Source organism: Episyrphus balteatus, chromosome 2 (genome assembly GCF_945859705.1).
Source record: "Episyrphus balteatus chromosome 2, idEpiBalt1.1, whole genome shotgun sequence".
NCBI lineage: Eukaryota > Metazoa > Arthropoda > Insecta > Diptera > Syrphidae > Episyrphus > Episyrphus balteatus.
Window position 1 is genome coordinate 62,930,059 of NC_079135.1, and position 27,746 is coordinate 62,957,804.

The 27,746-nt window shown below is 34.0% G+C and overlaps 3 protein-coding genes and 1 long non-coding RNA gene across 6 annotated transcripts in view; 3 read left to right on the plus strand and 1 right to left on the minus strand.

Annotated features, from left to right (window-relative positions):
* Positions 1-10,268, plus strand: part of LOC129910213 (nardilysin) — a 61,513-nt gene extending 51,245 nt beyond the window's left edge. For all 3 annotated transcript variants that reach the window (XM_055987492.1, XM_055987491.1, XM_055987490.1), the window contains 2 exons: positions 9,132-9,351; positions 9,412-10,268. In XM_055987492.1, the coding sequence (XP_055843467.1) occupies positions 9,132-9,351; positions 9,412-10,224 (1,033 nt within the window). In that variant the 3' untranslated portion in view covers positions 10,225-10,268. The remainder of the gene's footprint in view (positions 1-9,131; positions 9,352-9,411) is intronic.
* LOC129910215 (GPN-loop GTPase 1) lies at positions 10,251-11,713 on the minus strand. Its single transcript, XM_055987499.1, has 4 exons — positions 10,999-11,713; positions 10,715-10,944; positions 10,515-10,653; positions 10,251-10,459 (listed from the first exon to the last, which is right to left on the minus strand). The coding sequence occupies exons 1-4, from the start codon at positions 11,578-11,580 to the stop codon at positions 10,265-10,267; spliced, it is 1,146 nt and encodes a 381-aa protein (XP_055843474.1). The 5' UTR covers positions 11,581-11,713; the 3' UTR covers positions 10,251-10,264.
* Positions 11,714-14,186: 2,473 nt separating this feature from the next.
* Positions 14,187-15,756, plus strand: LOC129910220 (uncharacterized). The gene is made up of 3 exons (XR_008771491.1): positions 14,187-14,422; positions 14,504-15,243; positions 15,304-15,756. It is a non-coding gene; the product is annotated as an uncharacterized LOC129910220 (long non-coding RNA).
* A 4,245-nt stretch (positions 15,757-20,001) lies between these two features.
* LOC129909473 (uncharacterized) lies at positions 20,002-25,263 on the plus strand. The gene has a single exon (XM_055986552.1). It carries the CDS (start codon positions 20,002-20,004, stop codon positions 25,261-25,263), a length of 5,262 nt encoding a protein of 1,753 aa, XP_055842527.1.
* The last annotated feature ends 2,483 nt before the right edge of the window (positions 25,264-27,746 follow it).

Genomic DNA, 27,746 nt, shown 5'->3' on the forward strand with positions numbered 1-27,746 from the left:
GCAGAAATCATTCATGAAATTATGAAGATGATGCAGAGAGTAGGTAGATAGTAGATATTTTTTGCAAGATCATTATCTTTTGTTTTCAAAAAGGGTTGTTTTGTTCTTGTTGACTCTTGGGTTTTTTCTAACAATTCATTTCGTGTTTATAATATCGCACCCGCGGTTGCGAGTTGACACTTTTGGGTTTTTTTTTTGGTGTCAGCGAAATTCTTTGCATTGTGTAATATTCACATCGCTCGTGCGGGGATATAGGTAAAGGATTAGATATGTGCATTTGTTTGTGTGTAAAAATGTGTATTGACATTTGACATGTGCTTGTGCACAATGATTGATTTCCATATTTACGTTGATTTCTGGGTTGTATTGTTTATTATACTACACTCGCGCGTGCGTGCGGGGTTATATAATATAAATATGTCCTTTTGTTTTTCATTGTCTACAGGAGCAAAAAAGTAGCTAATGCCTATCTGAATTTATAAATAAAATAGGTAGGTATCAGTTTGAAAAAATAGATCATTGTTTTTCAAAGTGTTGAGCTTGAAAATTATTTTTGAAAACTTCCCTAAACTTTGATTACATAATTGAAAAATTAATTTCAAGGTTTAAAAAAAAGTAACTTATAAGTTATTAATGCTGCCTTATTTTTGTTTCCTAATAATGTAGGTAGGTATAAGTAAATAAAAAACAAAATCGATTCAGTTACGAACTGAGTTCATTACATTGGTGACTTTAAAAAAAAATCTTTATTAAAAAGGTTTTGAAAGTAAATTGGATTGATATCGAGTCCATCCTCAAACAACATACACATAAGAACCTAAACATTCTATATATTGTAAGTAAATACATTTCCATGTCAGCCGGCACGCGCGAGTGCGAGACAAAAAATTTCTCAACGAAGAACAACTCAAAAGTGAGCAAGAACCTGAAAATCAATCCTTCTGCGCATCTACTCATATTTTTATACAAACTACACAAAGGATACTGTCAAGTATATTATATCAATGCACCCATATAACACATCCTCTACCTGCTTCTCCGCTGAACAACTATAATTATTATTATAATGCAAAAAATTTCTCTGATACACAAAAAACTCAAATGCCATCCACAACAGCAACATGGAAACAAGTTTCTTTTTCATTTCAAAAATAAATAGGTATACACTCCAGAAATCTTTCATGAAAATATTGAATTTCAAACCAGTTTTCGTCCACAAACACCATATCCATATAAAGATCTATGTAGTATACCTATACCTACATCCATTTGCATGTCACCCCGCACGCGTGAGTGCGATGGCGATCTCACAAAGAGACAATGAATGAAAACCATAACCAACATCCTGAGAGTAAAAAACCAGAGAATTCGATGGCGAGAGAGCGAAACACATTCAATAATACACACAAATGCTTTTACATGAGATTTGACTTTGCTGAAAAAGGGAACCCAGTCTTAAAGGAAAAATTGTCACATAACTAATACATTTATATCTCTGTTGTTTGGCCAGATAAAATAAAAAGAAAAGCTAAACGAATGCCAAACTAGGAAAAAAAATAATAAAATAATATAAAGAACATAACCCTACAAATGTGGCAACCCCATCCAAATGAAAACAACACTGACAAAAATCTTCTTTGAACAAAACAGTATAACTTTTTATGCACTAGAAAGCTAAACTATACACCATATTTTAGATAATACTCTCTTCTATCTAAAAAATGTCGGGTGCCACCTCGCAAATGCAGACAAGTACTCTGCAACCCTATCCAAATGCTAAAAAACGCAAAAATCACTTGTTTTTTGGCCAAAGTGTATAATATTTGATAGAGTTAAAGGCTATAAAATACATCATGTTTAGCTTAGACTCTCTTCTATCTAAAAAATGTCGAGTGCCACCCCGCAAATCCACACAAGTGCTCGGCAACCCTACCCAAATGCTAAAAAACACTAAAATCACTTGTTTTTTGGCCAAAATGTATAATATTTGAGAGAGTTAATGGCTATAAAATACATCTTGTTTAGCTTAGACTCTCTTCTATCTAAAAAATATCGGGTGCCACACCGCAAATCCACTCAAGTACTCGGCAACCCTATCCAAATGCTAAAAAACGCAAAAATCACTTGTTTTTTAGCCAAAGTGTATAATATTTGATAGAGTTAAAGGCTATAAAATACATCATGTTTAGCTTAGACTCTCTTCTATCTAAAAACTGTCGGGTGCCACCCCGCAAATCCACACAAGTACTCGGCAACCCTATCCAAATGCTAAAAAACGCAAAAATAACATGTTTTTTGGCCAAAGTGTACCTTCAAACCAAAGTGGCTCTAACTTTTCGCCCTTCAGCAACCAACCGCATTCGGTCGGATTGTATTTTGGACAGGATGAATCTGTGACGTACTGCCACATTTCTGTGACATATATCGTTCTAAGAATTTTTTGTTTAAAAGAACTCCAACATGGAGGTAACATGCTCGAATCAAAATTTTTAACTTTTTTTATGAATTTTTTATCGTGTGTTTTATTGGAAAAAACCTTTTGAAACAAAAGGAACCGAGCCAAATTCACACTTTTGCATTTTAGAGAATACAAACTGCAAGTAAATTCTTGAAGTATTTAAATTTTTTCTGTATCCTCTACATGAGAGCGATCATTTAGACTCGCGAATAATTTTTTAACCGTTATATTTTTAATGCGTTTTTTAGCATTTGGATAGGGTTGCCGAGTACTTGTGTGGATTTGCGGGGTGGCACCCGACATTTTTTAGATAGAAGAGAGTCTAAGCTAAACATGATGTATTTTATAGCCTTTAACTCTATCAAATATTATACACTTTGCCAAAAAAACAAGTGATTTTAGTGTTTTTTAGCATTTGAGTAGGGTTGCCGAGTACTTATGTGGATTTGTGGGGTGGCACCCGACATTTTTTAGATAGAAGAGAGTCTAAGCTAAACATGATGTATTTTATAGCCTTTAACTCTATCAAATTATTATACACTTTGCCAAAAAAACAAGTGATTTTAGTGTTTTTTAGCATTTGAGTAGGGTTGCCGAGTACTTATGTGGATTTGTGGGGTGGCACCCGACATTTTTTAGATAGAAGAGAGTCTAAGCTAAACATGATGTATTTTATAGCCTTTAACTCTATCAAATATTATACACTTTGGCCAAAAAACAAGTGATTTTAGTGTTTTTTAGCAGTTGAGTAGGGTTGCCGATTACTTGTGTGGATTTGCGGGGTGGCACCCGACAAAACAAATAGAAGAGAGTCTAAGCTAAACATGATGTAGGTATTTTATAGCCTTTAACTCTACCAAATATTATACACTTTGGTCAAAAAACAAGTGATTTTAGTGTTTTTTAGCATTTGGGTAGGGTTGCCGAGCACTTGTGTGGATTTGCGGGGTGGCACTCGACATTTTTTAGATAGAAGAGAGTCTAAGCTAAACAAGATGTATTTTATAGCCTTTAACTCTATCAAATATTATATATTTTGGCCAAAAAACAAGTGATTTTTGCGTTTTTTAGCATTTGGATAAGGTTGCAGAGTACTTGTCTGCATTTGCGAGGTGGCACCCGACATTTTTAGATAGAAGAGAGTATTATCTAAAATATGGTGTATAGTTTAGCTTTCTAGTGCATAAAAGGTTATACTGTTTTGTTCAAAGAAGATTTTGTCAGTGTTGTTTTCATTTGGATTTCACCTAAACAAGACTTGCAAAATGAGGAATAAGTACTCTTTTTTGAACGTACAATTAATAATTTTGTAAAATATAAAAAAAATACCTAGTAACATCCAGTGCGTTGTCATCGACTTTATTCATCTCAATATCCAAAGCATTATTAGGGTTTTTAAAAGACCATTATCAAATTTTTCATGTTCAAGACAACTTCTTTCTGTATTTTTTATTTTTTTTTTTCTGGAGCCTGTTTCAGAGCCTACTACATACATCAACTGCATTAGCTGTTAAAAATTATTTTTCACTAAACTTTTGAAAATCCAAAAAACGGGCTCTATCAAGCACTTATAGCGTTTTCGTTTGGTCGTCCGGGACCGTCCGGAATTCTTCCGAACGATTCTGAAACTGTTCGTTTGGCACTCAATGAAAGTTCTAATTCTGAAAAGAAGACAAAATCGATTCCGAATTTTGAGGCAGAATCAAAACCAGAATCACGCACACATGTTCACACTTAAGACGTCAATGTAATGAAATGTCATTCTTTGTTGTTCATTTCTCAATTTTAAGATTTTTAACTATGCACAAACTTTAAACTACATATATTAAAATAAAGTGAAGAAAACGAAAAAAAAAAATAGATAACTAAATATTAAAAAAAAACAAAACAAAACAAAACAAAACTTTCATCACACGTTCGCATTTGAGGTTTCACAAATACAAAGAAACCCTGTATTCAGAATAAAAAAAAAGTATCCAACTCTGATCAATAGTGTCAAAAATTTAACACGAATTTAACTATTTAACGCAATTCACACACGGCCTTAATAGTCAGGTTAAAGGCTAACGCTCGGTTAAAGTTTATAGTTGAGAAACTCAATGTAGAATTCCGGTAAATATTAAAGTAGCTTTAAATTTGATTTTTGGTAGGGCCCGCTGCGAATAATGATTCGGTCGAATACCGAACATTCGACCACACTTATACATTCACTTAATATTAGGCTGTTATTACTATTATTCACCAAAACTTATCATTAGTAAATTTTATTTTCTACTAGCCTTACCAATAATCAAATTAAAGGCTCACCTAAATATTTAACTGAATTATACATATTTCACTCAACCAAGAAACAATTTAATATTCAGGTTAAAGACTAACGCTTGGCTAAATTTAATAGTTGAGTTTCATAACCATAAAATTTAACTGAGCGTTAGTTTTTAACCTGAGTTGTTTTTATACACTAACCCAAAAAGTGAAAGGAACAAAGCAAAATTCGTGTTAGCTCCAAAACAAGTACCTATTCGATTTGATTTCTTCTACTAATAGTCGAGTCAAATTAGACACAAAATTTGTAAAATCTCGGAATCCAGGGAAAGTCGATGCATCTGAAAAACGAGTATAGGTCTGCATTATAAAAGGGTCAAATAAGAAAGTTAAAAAAAAAAATTTCACCGCTCTCGATTACAACAGTTTTTATGGACCGTTTACTGTCATTCCGTATGCAAGCGTCATTCGGAATTGCTTTCTCATTTTAGATTTTGATCAAACTTTGTAGGGATGTTCTCTAGGACTGTAAGGAAGCAAATCCATGGTGATTTAATTTTAAGTTGCGTGGTTTCCCCGCTACCCGCATTCGAACTTTTTCAGAAGGTCATTTTTATGTTATTATAGCTTTGCGTCTACTAAAGATATCTTTTTGTTTGAAACGCCATTTTAAAGCTTAAGAATAGTAATTTTTGAATATATATTAAAAAATTACATAATAATTATCCCTGAATTAAAAATAATTTTTGAAAATCTGGTAATTTTGCTGATTTTTCATGGTTTTTGAATGGCTCCAGAACCTTGGCTATTATACGTAGGAAGCTTATACTTACCAAATATTAAATATAGATATTTTTCAACAAAATAAATCTAAAATGAACTCGATGGCTGTACTCCTTATGCAAAAATTTTAAGTTAAAAGTTTTGAGTTTTTTGAAAAAATATTTTTTTATACTATGATTTTTTACGTTTTGACTAAAGACAGAAACATGAAACTAACAGTGTGTTAAGTTGAAACTTTTAACTTTAAGTCCTCTAAATAAAATTGTGTTATTTTCGTATCTTCTTAGTGTACCGCTTGTTTGAAAATTCGCAAAAATGCTAAAAAGCCAAAATAACCCCTAATTAAGGCTTTGATTGCACTATGTTTGACATAAGATAGAAGCATGAAATTAATAGTATATTTAGTTCGTACTCTTAACTTAACACACTGTTAGTTTCACATTTCTTCGTTTAGTCAAATCGTAGAAAATGACAGTATAAAAATTAACTTTTTTAAAATACTCAATACTTTGAACTTAAAATTTTTGCATAAGGGGTATAGCTGTCGAGTTCATTTTAGATTTATTTTGTTGAAAAATATCTATATTTAATATTTGGTAAGTATAAGCTTCCTACGTATAATAGCCAAGGTTCTGGAGCCATTCAAAAACCATGAAAAATCAGCAAAATTACCAGTTTTTCAAAAATTATTTTTAATTCAGGGATAATTATTACGTAATTTTTTAATATATATTCAAAAATTACTATTCTTAAGCTTTAAAATGGCGTTTCAAACAAAAAGATATCTTTAGTAGACGCAATGCTATAATAACATAAAAATGACCTTCTGAAAAAGTTCGAATGCGGCTAGCGGGGAAACCACTCAACTTAAAATTAAATCATCATGGATTTGCTTCCTTACAGTCCTAGAGAACATCCCTACAAAGTTTGATCAAAATCTAAAATGAGACAGCAATTCCGAATGACGCTTGCATACGGAATGACAGTAAACGGTCCATAAAAACTGTTGTAATCGAGAGCGGTGAAATTTTTTTTTTTAACTTTCTTATTTGACCTTTTAGTAATGCAGCCCTATAGTCACTTTACAGATGCATCGACTTTCCCTGGATTCCGAGGTATAAAGCTAATTTGACTCCACTATAAGATAGATTTTTAGAAAAAACATTTCCGAAATTGATTTATGACAGGTATAGTTATTTTTGGTTAAAAAAATTAGTTCTAAAAACCCCTCTGGAAATTCTCCAAAAAATGCTTCATACCAAGTTTGATGTTAATATGTAGATCCGTTTAGCTGCAGACAGACACAAACGGAAATTCCGTGACCCACTTTTTTGCATTCTCTATTATAAGCCCTGTTCCTTTGGGAGATGGCAAAGTACTACTAGTAGTTCACTAGCGATTTTCAATGGAACGCACTTTCAACGAATTCAATACAAAATGTATCCACTCGGGAAGAAGAGCATGAGTAGGTAGATGATAGAACTAGATTAAACAAAAAATCTACTATTAGCAGACTACCACCTCCAGTGGAACAGGGCTATTATAGTAATCCCATGTCTGATTGTTATTTCAACTTTTTTTTTGTATGAATGCATAGCTTGACAATATAGTATCATGACAAAATAAAAAGCATGTAAAAACTACATTCTTTAAGTTTTAGGATCTTAGACCCAAATATTTTATTTCAAAAGGTGAAATAGAAAAATCATTGGAACTATCCAAAATCCACATTTTCTTTCAATTGCGATCAAAATGGGCCTTTTTACCTTTTGAGTTTATTTGAACATTTTATTAATAAATATCGTTTAAATTTTAGATAAAAAAAAAATGTTTTAATTAAAAATAAAGAAAAGTATCCAAAAATGGTACGGAAAGACTTTTTTTTCTTTCAAAATTTAACATTTCATAAAAACTTTAAATTTTGATTTAAAGTTGCAAATTTGAACAAAGCCGTATATCCAAAGTTCTTTTTCGCAAACATAAATCAGTTTAAGCAAATAAACGATGTTTTTCGTATTGTATTAAAATATTTTGAAATATGTATTAAAATACTTTAAAATAATGTGAAATATGGCCATATTGTATGAACTTGATCCTAACCTACTCTTGCATTATGCGGTTCAAGAAAATAGTAAATATATGCCACAGTGCATGTGGAAAACATTCAAATAATGTGAACTACAACTTTGGCCTAGATGTTATTACAAAAAGCACCCTAATAAAATTTAAATAAACACTTCTATAACTGAAGAAAATCTTCTTGTCGTTAATAAAAACAAAAAACAAAATCCTTTCAAATATACATAAGAATCAAACATTCAAAAATAAATATTCAATTCAAAATTTTACAAAAATTTTAAAATAAATTCAATTTCAATATTTCAGAAACAAAAATAAACACACTACTAGCACAAAAAAAAACTAATACAAATACACCAAATAAAAATAATATTGTACATGTGGTTACTTAGTAACCAAAAGTCCTTTAAAAAAAAAACGATTGTGGCGCCACTCCTCAAACATAGCGGACGTTTTTTCCGGTGTCACATCTAGGTATATATAATTATTCAATCATTGTATTATACAAGGTTTGTAAAACTTCTTCTGTAATATGCTAGCCGAGTCCGCTTCAACTAACGTTCTAGACAGGTTTCATGTTTAAAAACATGTTAGACATAACCTTTTTTTTGTAACTTTTAAATTTTGTTGCCACTTGTTGCCCCACTGTTGAGGTAGCAGCCATCGATTTCGTTAATTACCTATACTATTACTACAGATACAAATAATTCCAGCGTTTACATTTCGTCGGCACAACGCCAAAACCGCGAATCTGCATTTTTGGACATTTTCACTTTAATGCGTCATTTTACTTGTTATCGGTCCCTCTATTCACTGCCTCGATCCCAATCCTTCATCTGTTGCATAAGAGCCTAAAATATAAATTTCCATTGCACGAGTTTCCATAAGAATGCATGTATTTCCAAAACTTTAAAGCGGTTTTTCTCAAAACTACAATTTTTCAGTTTCATGGTTTTGGCTTTGTGCCCACGATTTCAAACATTGAATAATGACGCCGGGCTATATGTACCAGCGATGATGGATGTCAAATATTCATATGAAAGGATTAGTACCATCATTTTAGTCTGGAATGTACTACGACTACGCTTTAATCTTAAAAACTATCAATCATTAAAGAAACAAAAATGTTTATAATATTTAAGAAAATTAGATTATGGAGTAAAAGTTTCGCATCACAATATTTGTTTCAGCTAAACGCAAAAAACTGATTCGAAAATGTACGTCCTTTTTTTTTAATAATAACACCTGTTGTAGATAATTCTTATGGTCTAAAAGTTTTGGATACAGTACTATTGGATAGATATCACCGTTATGCACATGTATATGTGAAAATTCAGTATTTTTGATAATTGACCTTGAATAACATTTGACGCGTTTTTATATTTTATATTTTTTTGGACAGCAAACTAAATACGAAACGAAAGTAGAATCGTTTTTTACTTAACCCCTTCTCATTTTCAACGCTTAAATTATAATTGCTGTACATCCTAGACCTTTTGCAATGATGGTGTACTTTACATAGTTTTATTTATTAAACTTTTTTCAGGGATATTCGTTTAACTGTGCTAGAAAACATTCGTTGGCCACTTGTTGAGAAGTTTACCATTTTGCAAGAAATATCTCTGCAAGAAATTCAAGAATTTTCCAAGAACTATACCAAGGAACTGTACATTCAAGCACTGATGCAAGGTAATTTGATCGAGGAAACTGCTCATAATGTTATGAACTCGGTGTTGACCACGTTAAATTGTCAGAAGGTCAATGATGTAAGTATTTGTTGTATCTGTTTTAATTGTATATTTTTCAATTAAAATTTTGTCTTGCAGTCGTCTTTAATAGAATCCCGAACTTGTCAGATTCCACAAGGTTCCAACTACGTTCAATGTAACGCCATCAATATAGCCGATCAAAATTCAGTTGTTTGCAATTTCTACCAAATTGGCCCTTGCTCATTACGCATAGAAGGTATTCTTGATCTTTTGATGATGTTTGTTGACGAACCTCTCTTTGATACTCTTCGCACTAAGGAACAACTTGGCTATGACGTTTCGGCTTCGGTTAGAATAAACAGTGGTATTGCTGGTTACTCCATTACGGTGCAATGCCAAGAATCAAAGTTTACTGCTCAGTACGTAGAAGAACGTATTGAAGCATTCCGCATGCAAATGATGACAATTCTAAATGACCTACACCAGGAAGAGTACGAACACGTTCGCGAATCGTTGATTAAAATCAAACAAGTCATAGATGCCTCACTAGCCGAAGAAGTCAATCGCAACTGGGGAGAAATATCGTGCGAGGAATATCTTTTCGATAGGCGAAAGCGTGAGGTAGAGATTCTCAAAAGAATAACTAAACAGGATCTGATCGAATTTCTTTTGGAAAACGAACGTAACAACCTAAGGAAGTTGTCAGTACAAGTGATCGGGCACAAGAAAGAATCGGATGCCATCAATTCAAATAACGAAGAGTCTACACTTCCTAGCGAAGATGTTATCGAGGGTTATATTCCTAAATTTGTTGAAAAAACATTACCTAATGTTCTCAACTTTAAGAAGCGCATGTTAGTATACCCAGTGACAAAAACAAGCACTGAAGCCAATAGCTCTTCTCCAATGAATATAATAGAAAATTGTTAAAAAAGTTCAGATAAGCAAAAACAAAATTAAAAATTATAGCTCAAGTTGTATTTGTTTTATTGTGTTTTTCTTGTTGCGAAGTTTTACGTTGAGCAATAAATTGGTTGAAGTTTTGCTCCTCCATTTCATCATCGCCAAAACCAATAGGTTTTTCCTCGTTGCCATCTTCGTCTTCAGAGCTTTCGTTGCCAGGATGTTTGAGGTATATATCTGACAGGTTACGCCCCACAGAAACCTGGAAATAGCCATGCATAAAAAAACGAGTGTTTTAAATGTTAGAGCCACCATACCTCTTCAATGAAGGAACTAAGAGGCACTTCAGAGCCAGCGCCTGTACTCGAAGCAATAAGGTTAAGTTTTTGTTTAGATTCTGCTTCCTCTTCTTCTAGTTTTTTCAAGCGCAACTTGTTGTATTCAGCTTTGTAGTCCCTATTATATTAGTTGTATAGAGGGATATTTAGATGATACGCTAGGAAAATAATATACTCACTCTTCGTATTCTTTCGCTCCTTCCACTATGAGGTCAAAGAATTTATCAAATCCGATTCCTGTTTTCGAAGAAACTCCACAAGCTTTCAAATCTTTGTAAAATTCATCCAGAGTTAATGACATAGTGCGGGTAAGATTACTTACATACGACTGTTCCTTTTCTAGAGCTTCTTGAAAAACTTCAAAATCTTGCATCCACTCCAATGCAAAGTCATGATCTTGTGCGTCAATCTGAAACAAAAAATTATATGAAAACGATTTATGTATGAATCGAAAATTAGCTACCTTATTTAATGCGACAATGAATGGTAGCCTTGCTTTGTACAGAATTGAACAAGCATACAACATATTTGACATGAACGTTGTAGGGCTGGTGGATCTTACAACATCCATCACGTAAACAACAATTGTGGGGAATCCCGTTGCAAGAGCTTCGGTGATAATTGTGCCCGACGCAGACCATGTAAAAACCTCAATCTGCCCTGGGGTGTCGATTATGCACCATTTATGACCTTGTTCCCCTGCGCGTTTGATTAGTTCCACGACTTTTTCGAATTTGGTGGCAAACAAATTGAGGGATGTGACGATACCACCATTTGGACCAAGTTTGTATTGCTTCATAACTTGTTTATAATTAACTGTGTCTCTTATATCTATATTGGGATGATAAGGTGTTTCTCGACATGCTGGATCAAGATTAATAACATATGGCTTAAAGTGCTGAAATGACAACTGCGTAAGTTTTTGGACGAAAGTTGTTTTTCCAGAACCGGCCATTCCAAGTACGATAATGCATACTGGAGAAGAAGCTGGTTCTGATAATAGTGCTTTTTTGACTGCGTTAGTGACTACAGACGGTGATGCCATAGCCAAATGATAGAGTGAAAGCAATAAATTAGATATTAAAAACTTCTTATTTTACAAACAGGTTCAACAAAAATCACAATTTACAATGAACCAAATGTCAAAATAAAATTGCCGGGTTCAATTGAAAAATACTGAACTGACACCTCATGTCTCTACTGTCTCCAGGAATATAAGAAGTGCGTTCTTTTATGTGCCGATGTTGGGCCAATTGGGCTAACGAGATCTTTGTATATAAAAAGTCTGTTCAGCGAGGATTTTTCTAGATCAGAACAGGACAGCACAGCACAGTTTCGTGAGAAACGTCAGATCAAGTTAGAACAGTCATTTAAACGTCAGTTGTCAAAATAAAAAAAAAAAACAAATTGTAAATTATATGAATTTTTTGCTTATCGGTTCTCGTTAGTTTTATGTTTTTTTTTGAATTTTTACTGCGGAAAATATAATTAAAAATTGTTTTTAGTTAGAAAAACCACGAGCACCCGAGAAATATTCGCACAATTAAAACAAAACAAAAATAAAAAATGACAGCTTTGCTTTTGACACTTCTCACGCTTCTGTTCTAACCTGATCTGACTCAAAAGCAAGAACAGAAAATCCTGTTCTAAACTGTTCTAGTTTTGTCAATGAACAGGAAACTAGAACAGTTCAGCACAGAAAAAATCTCAATGAACAGCAAAAAGCTGTACTTTTCTGCCTAGAACAGTCCAGCACAGCGTCAGTGAACAGACTTAAAATCTTACTAGGTGTGTTTTTTATTACAACCGGTCTTAACTAGACAAAAAAAACGCAGTCTGGGCTAAGCAATTTACATGTTTAATACAACAACACCTTAGCCCCGTGGGCTTTGCTGTTTAGCCCGGAGATTTCTCTGGGCTTAACTTCTTGAAGAGTTTTAAATCTGTGCTACCAAACTAATTTTTACATAAATTGTTTAGAATTCGTTTAAAACATTGAATAAGAAGTACAGGAAGGGGTGTATATCACACCTATAGAGTTGGCGAGTGAAGCCACAAAAAAATAAAAAAAAAAAAACAAATTTATATAAACTGTCAAAAATTTTATATAATCTGTCAAATTTCGAGCCCGTTTTCCAGAGGAGAACTCACTCTTATTAGTGATGACAAGGCGATGCAATCATTGACCGCCAATGTTTTAGCTACTCTTGATGATTTTAAAACAATTTTCTGTCTGTTTTTAGTTTAGGAAAAAAACAGTTTAAAATTCGTATATAATTATGATGAAAAATAGCATTTATATGGAAGTCTCTCACGAGACCATTTACATTTCTGTTGGCGCCCCTTGAGTGAACAATATATCTGCACTCCGACCCTTTACCAATACATGTGCATCTGTACAACTCACACTAGTAAAAAGCGGCTTCACTTATTTGGATAAACACCCCTTCCTGTACTTCTTATTCAATGGTTTAAAAACGAGAAAGCTGACGTTTGGAAGGACAAAATGAATTAAAATAGTTTTGCTAGCATACATTTTTGTATCTCTTTATAAAACATATATGAAAAATACAAGAAAAGGACGAAAGCGAAAAATATGACAACTCTAAATTTTTTTTGTGTCTGCTGTTTTCGGAACATTCAATATACAGTGCTGCCAAGATTTCAGGTTAAGCCCCGAGGCGTTTTTTTGTCCAGTTAAGACCGGTGGTAATAAAAAACACACCTACTATCATGAAGTGAATTTTTTTAGTTTGTTCGTTACCTGAGTGGTCACGAGGGCGCTTAGATCGAATTAATAACCTGTTCCATTGGAGGTGGTAGTTTACTACTAGTACGCGTACTATTACACGATGCCTCTTGAGTCTTGAATCAAGGACTCAAATTTGACATTTCTCTTTTGATTTAAAATTTGTTGTTGTTGTATTGCACCAAAAAGCAAAAAGAAATGAGAGGGAATGTTGAAAAAGAAAAAGTGGAAAAAGAAACGTCAAAAAAGAGTCTCGGACTCACGAGTCACGACCCACGACTCTCCGCACAGTGTGGCCAATCACGAATCTAGCTGGACAAAATTAATTACTCGCGTTGAATCGACTTTTTTTCTTAACAGTTTTAAATAAATGAATGTGAATAGATAAAATTCTATAAAAAAGAAATATTTTTTAAAAAGAAATCTATAATTTCTGCAAAAAGTGGGTCAAGTGATGAAGAAAATGCATTTTTATAGTATTTGAATTTATGTGTCCCTAAACATATTCTATGATTGGATGTAACGATTGTAAAAAACGCTTGAAAAATCTCAATAAATAAAAACTCTATTGCTTTTCACGAGAAAAGAGAGGCAGAATAATTAGTTTTTATTAAGAAATAGAACTTTTACACACGTTTTTGACAGGTGACATACATGATTTATTTTCTCAATATCATGCTTTAAATTAAAATTTTAGTTTTAATTAAATATGCTTTACAACCATAAAAAATGGCATCACCTTTAAAAATATCTGCAGATAATTTAAAAAAGTAACTCCTTTTTGTGCGATGCAAACTTGAAACATAAGGGCCTATTAAAAACAGCTGTGTTTATATTAGGTGTGTTTTTTTGTTTATCTATATAGATTTTGTGCAAAAAAACGACATCGAGATTTTTGAAATCAAAACAATTTACGTGTTAAATACAACAAAAACTTTATCTATATAGATTTTTGAAAAATCCAGATAATTATCCAGATTTTACTTTCTCTCGATAGAAAACAGTACTGCCAAGGTACATTACACTTATTAAATGTCAAATTCCATCAAACGACAGCTGCAGTTGACAGATATATGACAAAAAAAATTTAATATTTAAAATTGAATTAAATTAGGAATAACAAACAACACAAATCAATGTAAGTACAAGTATATTTTTTGGAAAAACATAAAAATTGTACCATAAACTTTGTTTTTTTAATTTAATTTAATTATTTTAGGATTCACGTATTTGCAAGAGTGCGATATCTTCCACAAAACCAAAGAAAAAAAACCTGAAAAGCAGATGGAAAGTAAATCACTTTATTAATACAATGAGATAGCATATTTATCTTTTTACTAGGAATTATTTCACAAAAGAAGAATTCTGTGTACTGTGCGCTTGTGTCTTAATGGTGTCGATACCTTCAAACCTCACAGTCAAATGTAATGTAAAATGCACTTGGAATGCCCGCTCGTTTGCGAAAACGTCCATTCTTTGACGATAAACATGGTTAAATGACAACAAAGCTCTTGTTAATCAATCGCCTCATTATGCCCACCACAAAAAGTCTCATAACTTTTTAAAAAGATACACGTCATGTCTGTGCGCTGCAAAAAAAAGCAAGTACAAACATACCTCCTGAAAAATACTCCTTCAGGAAATACTTTTCATCCCAAACAGCAGAAGCAACAAGCAAGACAATCCCAACCTTGCATTGCAGCTCATTCAATATCCAAATCCTTCGGCTCCCTAAAATCTTCCTCACTTTATGTAAATGGTATCAGAACCAAGACCCGTTGATTAAAAGCCATCTTAGAAGATCACTTCACTGCCTGTGCAAATGATGGTGTCCAAACTTGGACATGTAAAGTGAAGTGTTGAAACAATGGCATCTTGAAAGTTGATGTATAAGAAATATTTAAAAGAACGTTATGGTAATTGTTTCAGAGCATCATTTTGGTCCCCAATTGGTTACAGGTAATTTTTTTTTATTTATTCTCCTTTTTTGGTTCGATATATTCCTTATTCCTTCTTCAGATATAATCTGCCTGCATTGATGTCGTCCTGTTTCTTTAGGAAATGTCTTCTACAAATGGCTGTAAAGCCGAGATCCCGAGAAAATGATATCTGCATGAATTTTCTTCGCAATTACTTTCCCCTCCTTAACAGCTATGCAGGGGAAGGAATTAAGGCAGTACACATGGATTCCCAACCCAACTCAACCAACCCCCGAGGACAACGTATACAGCAGACTTTTTAAATTAAGTTTATCCATGTATTATATTTGTTTATATTTTATAACTTTGTTCATTATTTAACGTTAGGCCCCCTTTGTGCCAACAAAATTTTGTAACTATCAATGTATCTTAGAAATAAGTTATTTTAAGTCAATTGTAAATAGCAAGTTCAATAAACCAAAATTGAATTGCAATAGGTTAAAGTATATTTAATATTTTGTGTTCTTCTAAAGAGAGCTAGAAAACTTTCAATAAAACTAGATACGAAAGTGTTTTGTTAAAAATAACTCAATCAATATCTGTTTAATATGTTTGAAATATAATTCTAGTTTCGCTAGTTCATTCCATATGTTTGGTTCATTTTTAGAGATGAAAAAAACTGCTTTGCTGAGGTTAACGCAGAAAGGGGATGATATGCCTTCTACGCCATTAGATGAAGCTAATGCCGAGGAAAAATCAACAAGAAAGAAGAAGAAGAGCGACACGGAGCAGAATAAAATTGTAACCACATCACAATCCCAGTCACAGTCACATCAACCACCACATCCACTGCTGGTACCAAAGTCTGCCCAATCATCTCCCGCCGTCCAGTTTATGAAAGCAAAAGTTAAACTAGAAGCGGATCCAGAACCTGCGGAAGTTCATACTAATGTTAATTTTTTTTTATCATTCGCCACAATTAAAACAGAAAATCATTTCATGTGATCACTAAGTAATTTAAGTTTTTATTTTTTTTAAGGGTTATAAGTTTGGGTGTAGGGCTTGATTGAAAAAAATTACTGTTAAAACATATAAGTAAATTGAGTCTACATGAGGGATGATTTAATAGATTAAGTACAATTGAACAAATTTTACTTTATATTCCAACTGTTGTTAAAAAAATTCGTTTCACTTTGCATATATATTAAATATACAATCAAAAAGTTAAAACAATATTGGTTCAATATAAACAAAACAAAATTAATAAATTTTATCTCATTCAACTCATTGTGCCACATGCGTATAGCTTCTCAAGAGTTCTTCATTACGCAAATTAGGATTTGCATGTTATTTGGTTGTTATTCACAGCATTCCTGAAAGTTTAAATAAGAAAAAAACACATTTTAAACCATTCGAAAATACAAAAAGTTCGCGACTTAGATACCTAATTTGATTGACTTTCATTCTCCAGATTATCGATTTCAATGTTTAATTCAAATTAAACATAATGCAGCAAAGCAGAAGAAGATGTATTAATAGACATAAACCTCCATCTTATCTTAAATAAACGTATTGATGACTGGAAAATGTTTTTGTTTATACAGGGGCAGGGAACTGTTGTGGGATGAAGTGGGCTTAAATAACGAGTGGCTTGGTTCTGGAAAAATCAACAAGTTTTGGGTGGTAAATATTACCACCTCCAATGAAGTCTGTGTAGACGTCGACATTCTCAGATAGAGCCCTTCTTTTTTGTGTTCAAGTGGTGTTATGGCTGATGCAACTTCCTTCACAGTGGGCAAACCATGTGGTAGAATTCCTGGTGGTAGTTTGGAATGGAACCTAACACAGCTAGAGGAACATGATAATCGACAAAACAGGAACAATTCTACGAATTTTTTTGTTTGTTTCTTTCTCTATGTTTTATTAAATTTTAATTTTTAAAATAAAAAAAGCAAAAGCAAACTTTTTGACAGACATCTGTCAAAGTTAATGTTCAGTGCTGCCAAACGATTACACGGATTTAAAAAATCTCGATGTCGTTTTTTTGCACAAAATCTATATAGATAAACAAAAAAACACACCTATTACCTTCGACGTCTTTCAATCTAATAGTTCTCTAAATTTCTTCGGGACCCTATTTCTGGCCTTTTACACTTGCTTGCTTTTTGCATTGAACTTGTTTAAGATGTTCCGACAGAAAAGCATCATTCATCAATGATAATGCCTCATTAGTTGAAAATTCCAGTGGTTTAGTGGTTCCAGAGGATCAGAACTTTATCTTTTATTTTTATACATTTTGATCCTTCACTCAAAGTCAGCTATTACAAGAAGCCTCAAGAGGCACGCCTCTTTTCAAACGTAATGAGTGCAAAAGAGAAAAAAGATGAAACAAAAAATTATCCGACCAGAGAGTCGTGGGTCGGAATTCGGAGACTCTTTTTTGACGTTTCTTTTTCCACTTTTCCTTTTTTCAACATTCTCTTTCATTTCTTTTTGCTTCTTGGTGCAATACAACAACAAATTTTAAATCAAAAGAGAAATGTCAAATTTGAGTCCTGGACTCAAGAGGCATCGTGTAATAGTACGCCCTCACAGAATGATTATCAAAAGAAAATTAGAAAAAAGAGTCAAGCCTCTTGAGGCTTCATGTAATAGCTGACAAAGAACATTTCAATAAATCCTTTACGGTATTATTGGAATATGCTTTTTCAATTTTGCGGAGAGTGATTCTACTGATTTTAACTATTTTCTAATGGATAGGTGCACTTAGGAGACTTTTAACCTTCCGTTTGTTATATTAGGGGTATTCACGATCCGATGCAACTGGTAGTATCATTGCAAAAGTGCAAAAGTGTAAAATCTTACAACACTACAACAACAAAATATGTGGATTGCAATTTTACAATGGTCTTGCACTTTTGCTATACCCTAACCCTATTGCAAAATAAAAATACAATGGAGTAAAATTATTTTTGACAGATGGCATCTCAACGTCACGTCGCCCATGATAAACAGTTTGTCTTTTTTATTCTGTTTATAATGGTTGTCGCTACTCATGTCCCGTAATTTAGTTTCTTTTGATGTAAAATAATTAGTGCAAAAAACAAAACCTTTGTTTTGTTTAATTAAATTATAAAAAATGAAAAAAAAAAAGAAGCAACGGTGGAGGAAAAAAAACATCATTCATGCTTCAATATTTACTATAGATAAGAAGAGGGGCGTTCACGATCTATTGTAAAAAAATAAAATTTTACATTTTTACTAGGCCTGTTGCACCAGATCGTGAATACCCCTAATACTTTACCTCCAAATGTAGATTAACAATAGGTGTGTTTTTTATTACAACCGGTCTTAACTAGACAAAAAAAACGCAGTCTGGGCTAAGCAATTTACATGTTAAATACAACAACACCTTAGCCCCTTGGGCTTAGTTGTTTAGCCCGGAGATTTCTCTGGGCTTAACTTTTTGAAGAGTTTTAAATCTGTGCTACCAAACAAATTTTTCATAAATTGTTTAGAATTTGTTTAAAAACATGAAAACTCACGTTTGGAAGAACAAAATGTATTAAAATAGTTTTGCTAGCATACATTGTTGTATCTCTTTGTAAAACATACATGAAAAATACAAGAAAATGACGAAAGCGAAAAATATGACAACTCTAAATTTTTGTTGTGTCTGCTGTTTTCGGAACATTCAATATACAGTGCTGCCAAGATTTCAGGTTAAGCCCCGAGGCGTTTTTTTTGTCCAGTTAAGACCGGTGGTAATAAAAAACACACCTAATAAAAGAAAAAACAATTACAACAAAAAAACTACCACAGCGTTTTTAATCGTCAACCAAACTCAAGCGAAAAATAGAATACTTTGTATTATCTCCATCCAACTGTTGACAAGAACCAAATTTCAAGCTTAGCTTACGCTAATCCGAGATGAAAACAAAAAAACAAAAAATGAATTACAGTTACCCATTGTATTGAGAACAGGGTTCGAACCTCGGTCATGAAATTTTGGAGCAAATTTGAAAAAAAAAGTGGAGAAAATGCAAAATTTCCGGAGTATATTTCAAACAAAAAAAATCTTTATCTTTTAGGAACTTTTTTTAATAAAAAATAATTAAGTCTTAAGGCTTAACTACATTGGCTCAAAAAGTGAAAAAGTACAAAAGTGAAAATTTTCAAACGCATTTTTGTATAGTTTTTTGGGATGAACAATTAAAACAAATGATGCAGAAAGCTTATTTTTTGGTCTAAAAAACAATTTGCATACTCTTTATCCCAAAACAATTGCGATAGCCAGAAAAAAAATCTTTTCACTTTTGTACTTGTTGAACGCACCCAACACTGAAAAGCAGCTCATGTAAAGAACGCATAATCAACTCGTTGAAATATGACAATTCAATTAACGAGTATGTCATTTTTGCTCATCATCTGTGCTGTCACTTACTCTGTCATTCTTATCCATCAATCAAGCTGCAAGAAAAATAAAATTCTCCTTTCCAAATTAAAAAAAAGTGTGTCGTGTATTTATTTAAAATTTAAAGATTTATTTAAAGTAAATTGTACCAAATAATTATAAAGGTTTACGCCGCAAACATTGGTCCTTCGAGCCTTCAAAGTTAAATTGAAAAAATATAATTTAATAAAGTGGATGTTAAAGGATTTAACCAAAGTGTGGTTCGAAGTGTGATATAAAGGAGAAATATACATCACGAGGAGAAGACGCCATTTTGCCGCTTTCAAAGTGAGTAAAATTTTCTTTACATTTTATCATTTTATTATCAATTTGCAATCAATTACAATGGCAACTAAGAAATTAAATGCAAAAATTTTACAACTTAAAAAAGATGTTGAAAATTTTGGAAAGAAAGGGAAGGCCATTTCCGAAAACTATGTACAAACTAGGATAAAATTGCTGGAAGAGTTGTGGGAATCTGTAAACAAAATTTATGATGATTTTTTAGAATCTGATGAGGTTGGTGAAAAGGATGTGGATGCTGATGCTGGGGTAGGATCGGTATACGAACAATTTCGTGAGAATTATTGCGTTTTTAGAGCAAAGTTGTTTGATTCGCTGCAAAGCCTGGGTGGCAGCAGCAGTAGTGTATCAAAAGTAGTTGCTGATAAAGAAAAGGAGGTAAGAAAGGAGGATATTCATCTTCCAGCTATTAAATTACCTTCTTTTGATGGCTCCTATCAAAATTGGCCAAATTTTCACGATTTGTTTGTATCGCTAGTTGCTAGCAAAGATTCGCTTTCCGACATACAAAAAATGCATTATTTAAAAACGAGTTTGACAGGAGATGCAGAAAAGTTATTGCTGACTTTGAGTACTGAAAGTCGAAACTATGCTAAAGGATGGTCAATGCTGAAGGATAGGTATGATCACCCTCGCGTTCTTGTAAACATCCAGTTGAATACACTGTTCAACCTGCCGTCGTTAACTCAGGAGCGTGTGGAGTCGATCAAAGATCTTCTTTACACTTCGACACAAGTGATCCACAGCCTTGCAAATCTAAAAATTGAAGTTGAGCATTTAGATCCCATACTAATATTTCTGTTAGTACGAAAATTACCTGGGAAAACTCAACAGATGTGGGAGGAGAAGTTGAACGATCGAGAAAATCCGAAGCAGTTGCCAACTTTCCAGGAATTTACATCCTTCCTTGAGACAAGGTTCCGGACACTGGAAGCAGTCGATCAGCAACACGGTCAGAGCTCATCAAACACATCACGGAGTTCTTCTCACAAACATTCGTTCATCGCTCACGCTCAATCTGGAAAATCGAAACTTACTTGTAAAATATGCCTGAAAAATCAACATGCTGTAAGAAAATGTAATAAATTTTTAAAAATGAGTGTTACCGATCGTAGTCAGGTTATAAATAAATTGGGTTTGTGTCGAAACTGTCTAGGGTATAGTCACACATCAGATAGTTGTCCCAGTGGTCGTAGGTGTTTTCATTGCCAACAACCACATCACACTTTACTGCATGTAAATAATACTTCTTTTCAGCCTAGTCAACAACCTTCGAATTGGCAGCAACATGCTAACAACTCTCAGCCGCTACAACATCAGGTAATAAACAACAACCCGCCAAACCAGGTGCAGCAAAATACCCAAAGTACAAGTTTGAATGCAGAAGCTCCTTCGTTCCAAAGTTCAAGTAAACAACCGTCGACATCCAGCAACATAGTATCTCATCATTCTCATCACAGTAGTAAAACAAAAAACTCTCAAGTCTTACTGGCAACAGCCCTTGTGAAAGTGAAGTCTTCGTTAGGTGAATGGTTGACGATGCGAGCATTGTTGGATTCTGGTTCTGAGGCGTCGTTTATCACAGAGTATGCTGCCCAATTGCTACAGCTTAAATCTCAAGCAACTCAAATGGGGGTTTCCGGGTTGGGTTTAGTCAGCAGTGGCAAATCTCTTAAAATGGTGGATATCACTTTTGCTTCACACCATTCCACTTTTGCAACAACAGTGCAGGCTTATGTCTTAAAGTCACTGACTGGCCATTTGCCGGCCCGGACCCTTCACGTTGAGAATTGGACCCATCTCAACGATTATGTGCTAGCTGATCCTGAATTTTTCAAATCATCCAAAATTGATATTTTGCTTGGCAGTGATGTCTTAGCCGAACTTTTGTTGCCGGAGCTCATCCCACCAACAGACAAGTTGATGCCAGTCATGCAAAATACAACACTGGGATGGATCTTATTCGGAAAGGCTCCAATTGTATCTGAATCAAGTCAACAAGTCAGAAGTTTTTTGCAAATTTTACAAACAGACCTTCGAATATTCTGGGAATTGGAAGAAGCACCGTTCAAGCCATACTTAAAAGCCGAAGATGTTGAATGCGAAAATCATTTTATCAACAATGTTCAACGGACAGTTGATGGACGCTATCAAGTGGCATTACCGTTCAAGGGAAATGTTCATCCTGTTCTTGGCGATTCGTATCAAAGTGCTTTACGGCGATTCTATGGACTTGAGAGGCGTCTTGATGCAAATCAACAACTTCGAGACCAGTATTCAGAGTGCATCGAAGAATATATTCAAATGGGTCACATGAGCGAAGTGGACAAGAACAGCTTACCAGAAAATCAGCATTATTTCCTGCCGCATCATGCTGTCATCAAAGAAAGCAGTTCAACCACGAAATTAAGGGTGGTGTTTGACGCATCCGCTAAAACATCAAATGGAATTTCTTTGAACGATGCTATGTTGGTAGGCCCAGCACTTCAACAAAATATCTGCGACATAATTCTTCGGTGGAGGTTGTATAAATACACTTTTACAGCTGACATTGAGAAAATGTATCGTCAGATCTTGATAGCAGAGCAGGACAAAAATTATCAGCTGGTTCTATGGAGAAAAAATACTGATGAACCTATTAAAGTTTACAGGCTTAATACGGTTACCTTTGGTACAGCCGCCGCTCCATATCTTGCGATCCGAACTTTACAAAAGCTAGCAGATGATAATTCGACAAATCAAATTACATCCTCTATGATCCTTAACGAGATGTATGTAGACGATTTAATATCTGGAGGAAACACAGTTGCAGAAGCTAAAGAGAAAATAAAACAAATAAAATCAACGTTAGAGACAGCTGGATTTAACTTACGTAAATGGACTTCCAACTCTGATGAGGTACTATCGAGCATTCCAACAGGAGAACGGGAATCTTCATTCTCAATGCCTCCAGAAGATTCGGAACGAGTTAAAACGCTCGGTGTCCACTGGCTTCCTTCCGTTGATAAATTTTCTTTCTGCTACAATCCGCTTCCAAATCCACAGCCGACAAAACGATTCATTCTATCAACGATAGCACGACTTTTTGATCCCATGGGTTGGATTGCTCCATGCATTGTAAAGGCGAAAATGTTTATGCAACAACTGTGGGCGAAGAAGTTGTCATGGGATGAACAAATCGAATCGTCACTTCTGGAACAATGGAATGTTTTCTACAATGACTTGATAGCTATTAACAAGATCCAGTTTCCAAGGTGGGTAGAAACCATCGGTGATTTATCTCGAGTCGAGTTACATGGTTTCAGTGACGCTTCAGAAATAGCATACGGAGCAGCAGTGTACTTGAGAGTCGAAGACGATAAAGGCCAGGCGAAAATGCATCTTCTCATTGCAAAATCCAGAGTTGCACCTGTGCAACCAGTTAGTCTTCCTCGTTTAGAACTTTGCGGTGCTGTGATGTTAGCCCAGTTGTTAGACTATGCAACTCAAGTTTTAGGCAACAAAAATATCAAGCAATTTGCATGGACTGACTCAACCATTACTCTCTCGTGGATTCGAGCATCACCAACCAAGTGGGAGACATTTGTAAGAAACAGAGTTGGAGAAATACAGCGGTTGACCCCAATCAAAATATGGAAACATATTCCAACACAACATAATCCCGCAGACTTGGTTTCAAGAGGTGTTTTGCCATCGGATTTACTTGAAAATACATTATGGTGGAACGGGCCAGACTTTTTATGCGATGCCTGGGTTTTTCAGTATCCTACACAACCATTAATAAGAGTTCATCAAGCCGAGCGAATTTTTCCTCCAATCAACGAACTAATGCATAGATCTTCTGAAATCAATAAATTAATTCGAATTACTGGTTTGATTTTACGTTTCACAAATAATTCCAAAAATTACATACCCAACTGGAAAATCGGACCGATTTCCCCGAGTGAACTCGACGAAGCAGCCAAAATATTGGTGAAAATAGCTCAACTCGAAATGTTTCCTGAAGGAATTATGAAATCTAGAGGCATGGCATCTCTAAATCCCTTCGTAGATCCTGACGGTATTATTCGTGTTGGTGGAAGATTGAAGAATGCTAACCTGCATTATGATCAACAGCATCCAATAATTCTTGCTCCAAATCATCATTTTACAAAATTGATTCTGCATGAAGCTCATGAAAAAACGCTCCACGGAGGCATTCAATTGATGATGGGTTATCTTCGGAAAAAATATTGGATTTTTCAAACTAAACGAATTGTTAAACAATACATTCATAAATGCACTATTTGTTATCGGTTCAGAACTAAGCCAGCTTATCAACTCATGGGAGAATTACCATCGCCTAGAGTCAATGTATCCAGACCATTTTCACATACCGGGGTTGACTATGCCGGGCCTATTAGTATCCGGGCTTGGAAAGGCCGTGGAGCAAAAACTTATAAAGGCTATCTAGCCATTTTCGTTTGTCTGGCGACTAAAGCCATTCATCTGGAAGCAGTGAGTGACCTCACTACTCAAGCTTTTCTAGCCGCTTTTCGACGTTTTACTTCACGTCGAGGTGTCTGTGGACAGATCTATAGTGATTGCGGCACAAACTTTAAAGGAGCTGAGTCAGAGTTGTATCGTCTTTTAAAAGATGCCACTCATGACTGGAAAAATGTTGCTGAAGCTTTATCGTCACAAGGAACCAAGTGGAATTTCATTCCTCCTGCTTCTCCCCACTTTGGAGGGTTATGGGAAGCCGGTGTGAAGAGTGTCAAACACCACTTCAAAAGAGTTGTTGGAAATGGGACACTCACTTTCGAGGAGCTCACCACGCTTCTGACTCAAATCGAAGCGTGTTTAAATTCGAGGCCTCTTTGTCCTTTAACCGAAAATCCTGATGACTTTCATGCTTTGACTCCAGCACATTTTTTAATTGGAGCTGAAATGTACTCCGTGCCAGAACCTGACCTTACAATCGGTAAGACGAGTTATACTGACCGGTGGAAGGTAATCCAATTCAGTCTACAAACTTTTTGGCATCACTGGCAATCAGAATATTTGGCCAGATTACAACAACGACCTAAATGGCTCAAATCGCAACCTCAACTTAAAATTGGAGATCTGGTTTTGATAAAAGATGAGAGACTTCCCCCTACGAAATGGAATCTAGGTAGAATTCTAGAAACCTTCCCAGGTAAAGATGACATCACCAGAGTTGTCAACCTGAAAACACAACAAGGCGAATTTAAAAGACCGGTAACAAAGCTATGTCCACTACCAATTAATGAGAATCAACATAATTTATCAAATCAAATCTAAACACAATCATCAATACCGAATCCTTTGCCCCCTCCGTATTTTCAAAATTCAAATTTTGCTCACTTCAAAAGAAAACACACTAAGTCATAAAAATACTTAAAGTTGCTCACTTCAACCGAAAACGCAAATTGAAACACATATCTATACACACACACACATATACACACACACATACATATATATATATACACACACACACACACACACACATACACATCCACACACATCCACATACATCCACATGCATCCACAAATACATCCATACACATCCACACAAATACAAAATATCATGCATCAAGTCATACAATGCTTACAATTTTCATCAACAAATTTTACTTTATTTGCTCATTTCAACTGAAAAACGCATATAAATAAATTTAACTCAATGTTCATTTCGTCATTTTGCTCCGAAATAATTAAAACTTGCTCATTTTATACGAAAAATGCAAAGTTAAATGCAAAAAAAATGTTTAAATGGTCATATAATTTAAACAAAATGTACCGAAATTTAAAATAAATACGAATTAAATGCTCAATTATTTAAACAAATGCATTCAAAATGAATTCAAATGTAATTCGCTTAATAATCTAACGTATTTAAAATTTAATTCGCTTAAAATAAGAATAAATCAACATTTTAATATCAAATATAATTAATTTCATTCATTTGAAGTAATTTCATTGATTAAATCAACAAATTAATTCAAAATTCAACATTTAAAATCAAATGCTACAAAAATAGCAGTTGCTCAACTCAATCACACTTTACCAGTAGCAGTATAGCAATTGGTGATCAAACTGCACATCACTAATAAGCTGCACATCTCTAACACATAAAGCATTGAAATTTAATTTTGGTAAATAATCGAATTTATACATCTACTTAAACAAATTTCATCAAAATTCACTTACCTGGATCATCTGCTACATCTGCAACAACTTTTTTTGTCAATTTTATTAACTTTTTCACTACATTAAATTACACTTAAATTCAACACACAAAAAAAATTACACACGAAGTACAACCGATGCCGTAATTAAAGGAATTTTCCATTGACAAACAAGCCAAGTTGTTGTTGTTTGCCTTCGTCTAACTCGTTGCTTTGATCAATGAACTAACGAGTTTCATATAAGGGAGCTGTATGAGCAACTTCATGGTATTTTTGGTATCATTCACATTTAGCAAAGACACAAACCAGATTTCATTGCTATCAATGTAGTTTATGTTGAAAATAATTTTCATAAAACCTTTTATTTGCCATGTATTTATGCTTTTTTGTTTCTTTTCATGTCTAAACCGAGATGAAACATAAATTTGAAACATTATTTCCAACACAAAACCAAGAAAATCAAGATTGAAAACCACATCTTTTGCCCGGGGAGAATGTTGAACGCACCCAACACTGAAAAGCAGCTCATGTAAAGAACGCATAATCAACTCGTTGAAATATGACAATTCAATTAACGAGTATGTCATTTTTGCTCATCATCTGTGCTGTCACTTACTCTGTCATTCTTATCCATCAATCAAGCTGCAAGAAAAATAAAATTCTCCTTTCCAAATTAAAAAAAAGTGTGTCGTGTATTTATTTAAAATTTAAAGATTTATTTAAAGTAAATTGTACCAAATAATTATAAAGGTTTACGCCGCAAACAGTACTTTTTCAAAAAGTGGTGTATGTAGTTAAGCCTTTAAATTAAAGTCAATTCAATTCATCAAAAAGAACTATTTTGTGATAAATTCACCTTGGACCAATTTATATTGCTTTATTAGCCTCATTACTGCAAGTGGTGGTTCAAAAATGTGTTTGCAATTCTAAAATAAATACAATTTCGATTTAAAACATTCCAATCTAGTTAGCTGGTTAGTTCAGGAAATAATTTTTCTGTATGGAAAAAGTGGAGTAAATCCTGAAAAATCGGAGCGTTGGAGTACATTAGGTGTGTTTTTTATTACCACCGGTCTTAACTGGACAAAAAAAAACGCCACGGGGCTTAACCTGAAATCTTGGCAGCACTGTATATTGAATGTTCTGAAAACAGCAGACACAACAAAAATTTAGAGTTGTCATATTTTTCGCTTTCGTCATTTTCTTTTATTTTTCATGTATGTTCTACAAACACATACAAAAATGTATGCTAGCAAAACTATTTGAATTTCCGCTAGTTTCACACCATTTGAAACCCGAAAAAGACTCGTTATAATGCTTATCATGCCCATTATTAATTATGCTGAGGTAGTTTATAGCGATCTAGATTCTTTTTCAAGTCATAAGCTGCAAGTTGCTTTCAATGATTCAGTTAGATACATTTATCAAGTACGTAGATACGACAGAATTTCCTTGATGGCGAGAAATACTTTAGGTTGCACTCTGGAACAGCATAGAATAATTAAAAACTGTCTATTTCTATTTAAATTAATTAGTACAAGAACGCCTGACTATCTGTACTCCAAGCTTCAATTTGCGCGGTCTGTTAGAACT

Bases quoted from the DNA above. Each gene is read 5' to 3' on its own strand.
- LOC129910215 (XM_055987499.1), bottom strand. From the start codon at position 11,580: ATGGCATCACCGTCTGTAGTCACTAACGCAGTCAAAAAAGCACTATTA. The intron at 10,945-10,998 runs GTAGCTAATTTT...TTTTTGTTTCAG, and splicing joins TCATTGTCGCATTAAATAAG to ATTGACGCACAAGATCATGA. The intron at 10,654-10,714 runs GTGAGTATATTA...CTAATATAATAG, and splicing joins GGAGCGAAAGAATACGAAGA to GGACTACAAAGCTGAATACA.
- LOC129909473 (XM_055986552.1), top strand. From the start codon at position 20,002: ATGGCAACTAAGAAATTAAATGCAAAAATTTTACAACTTAAAAAAGAT.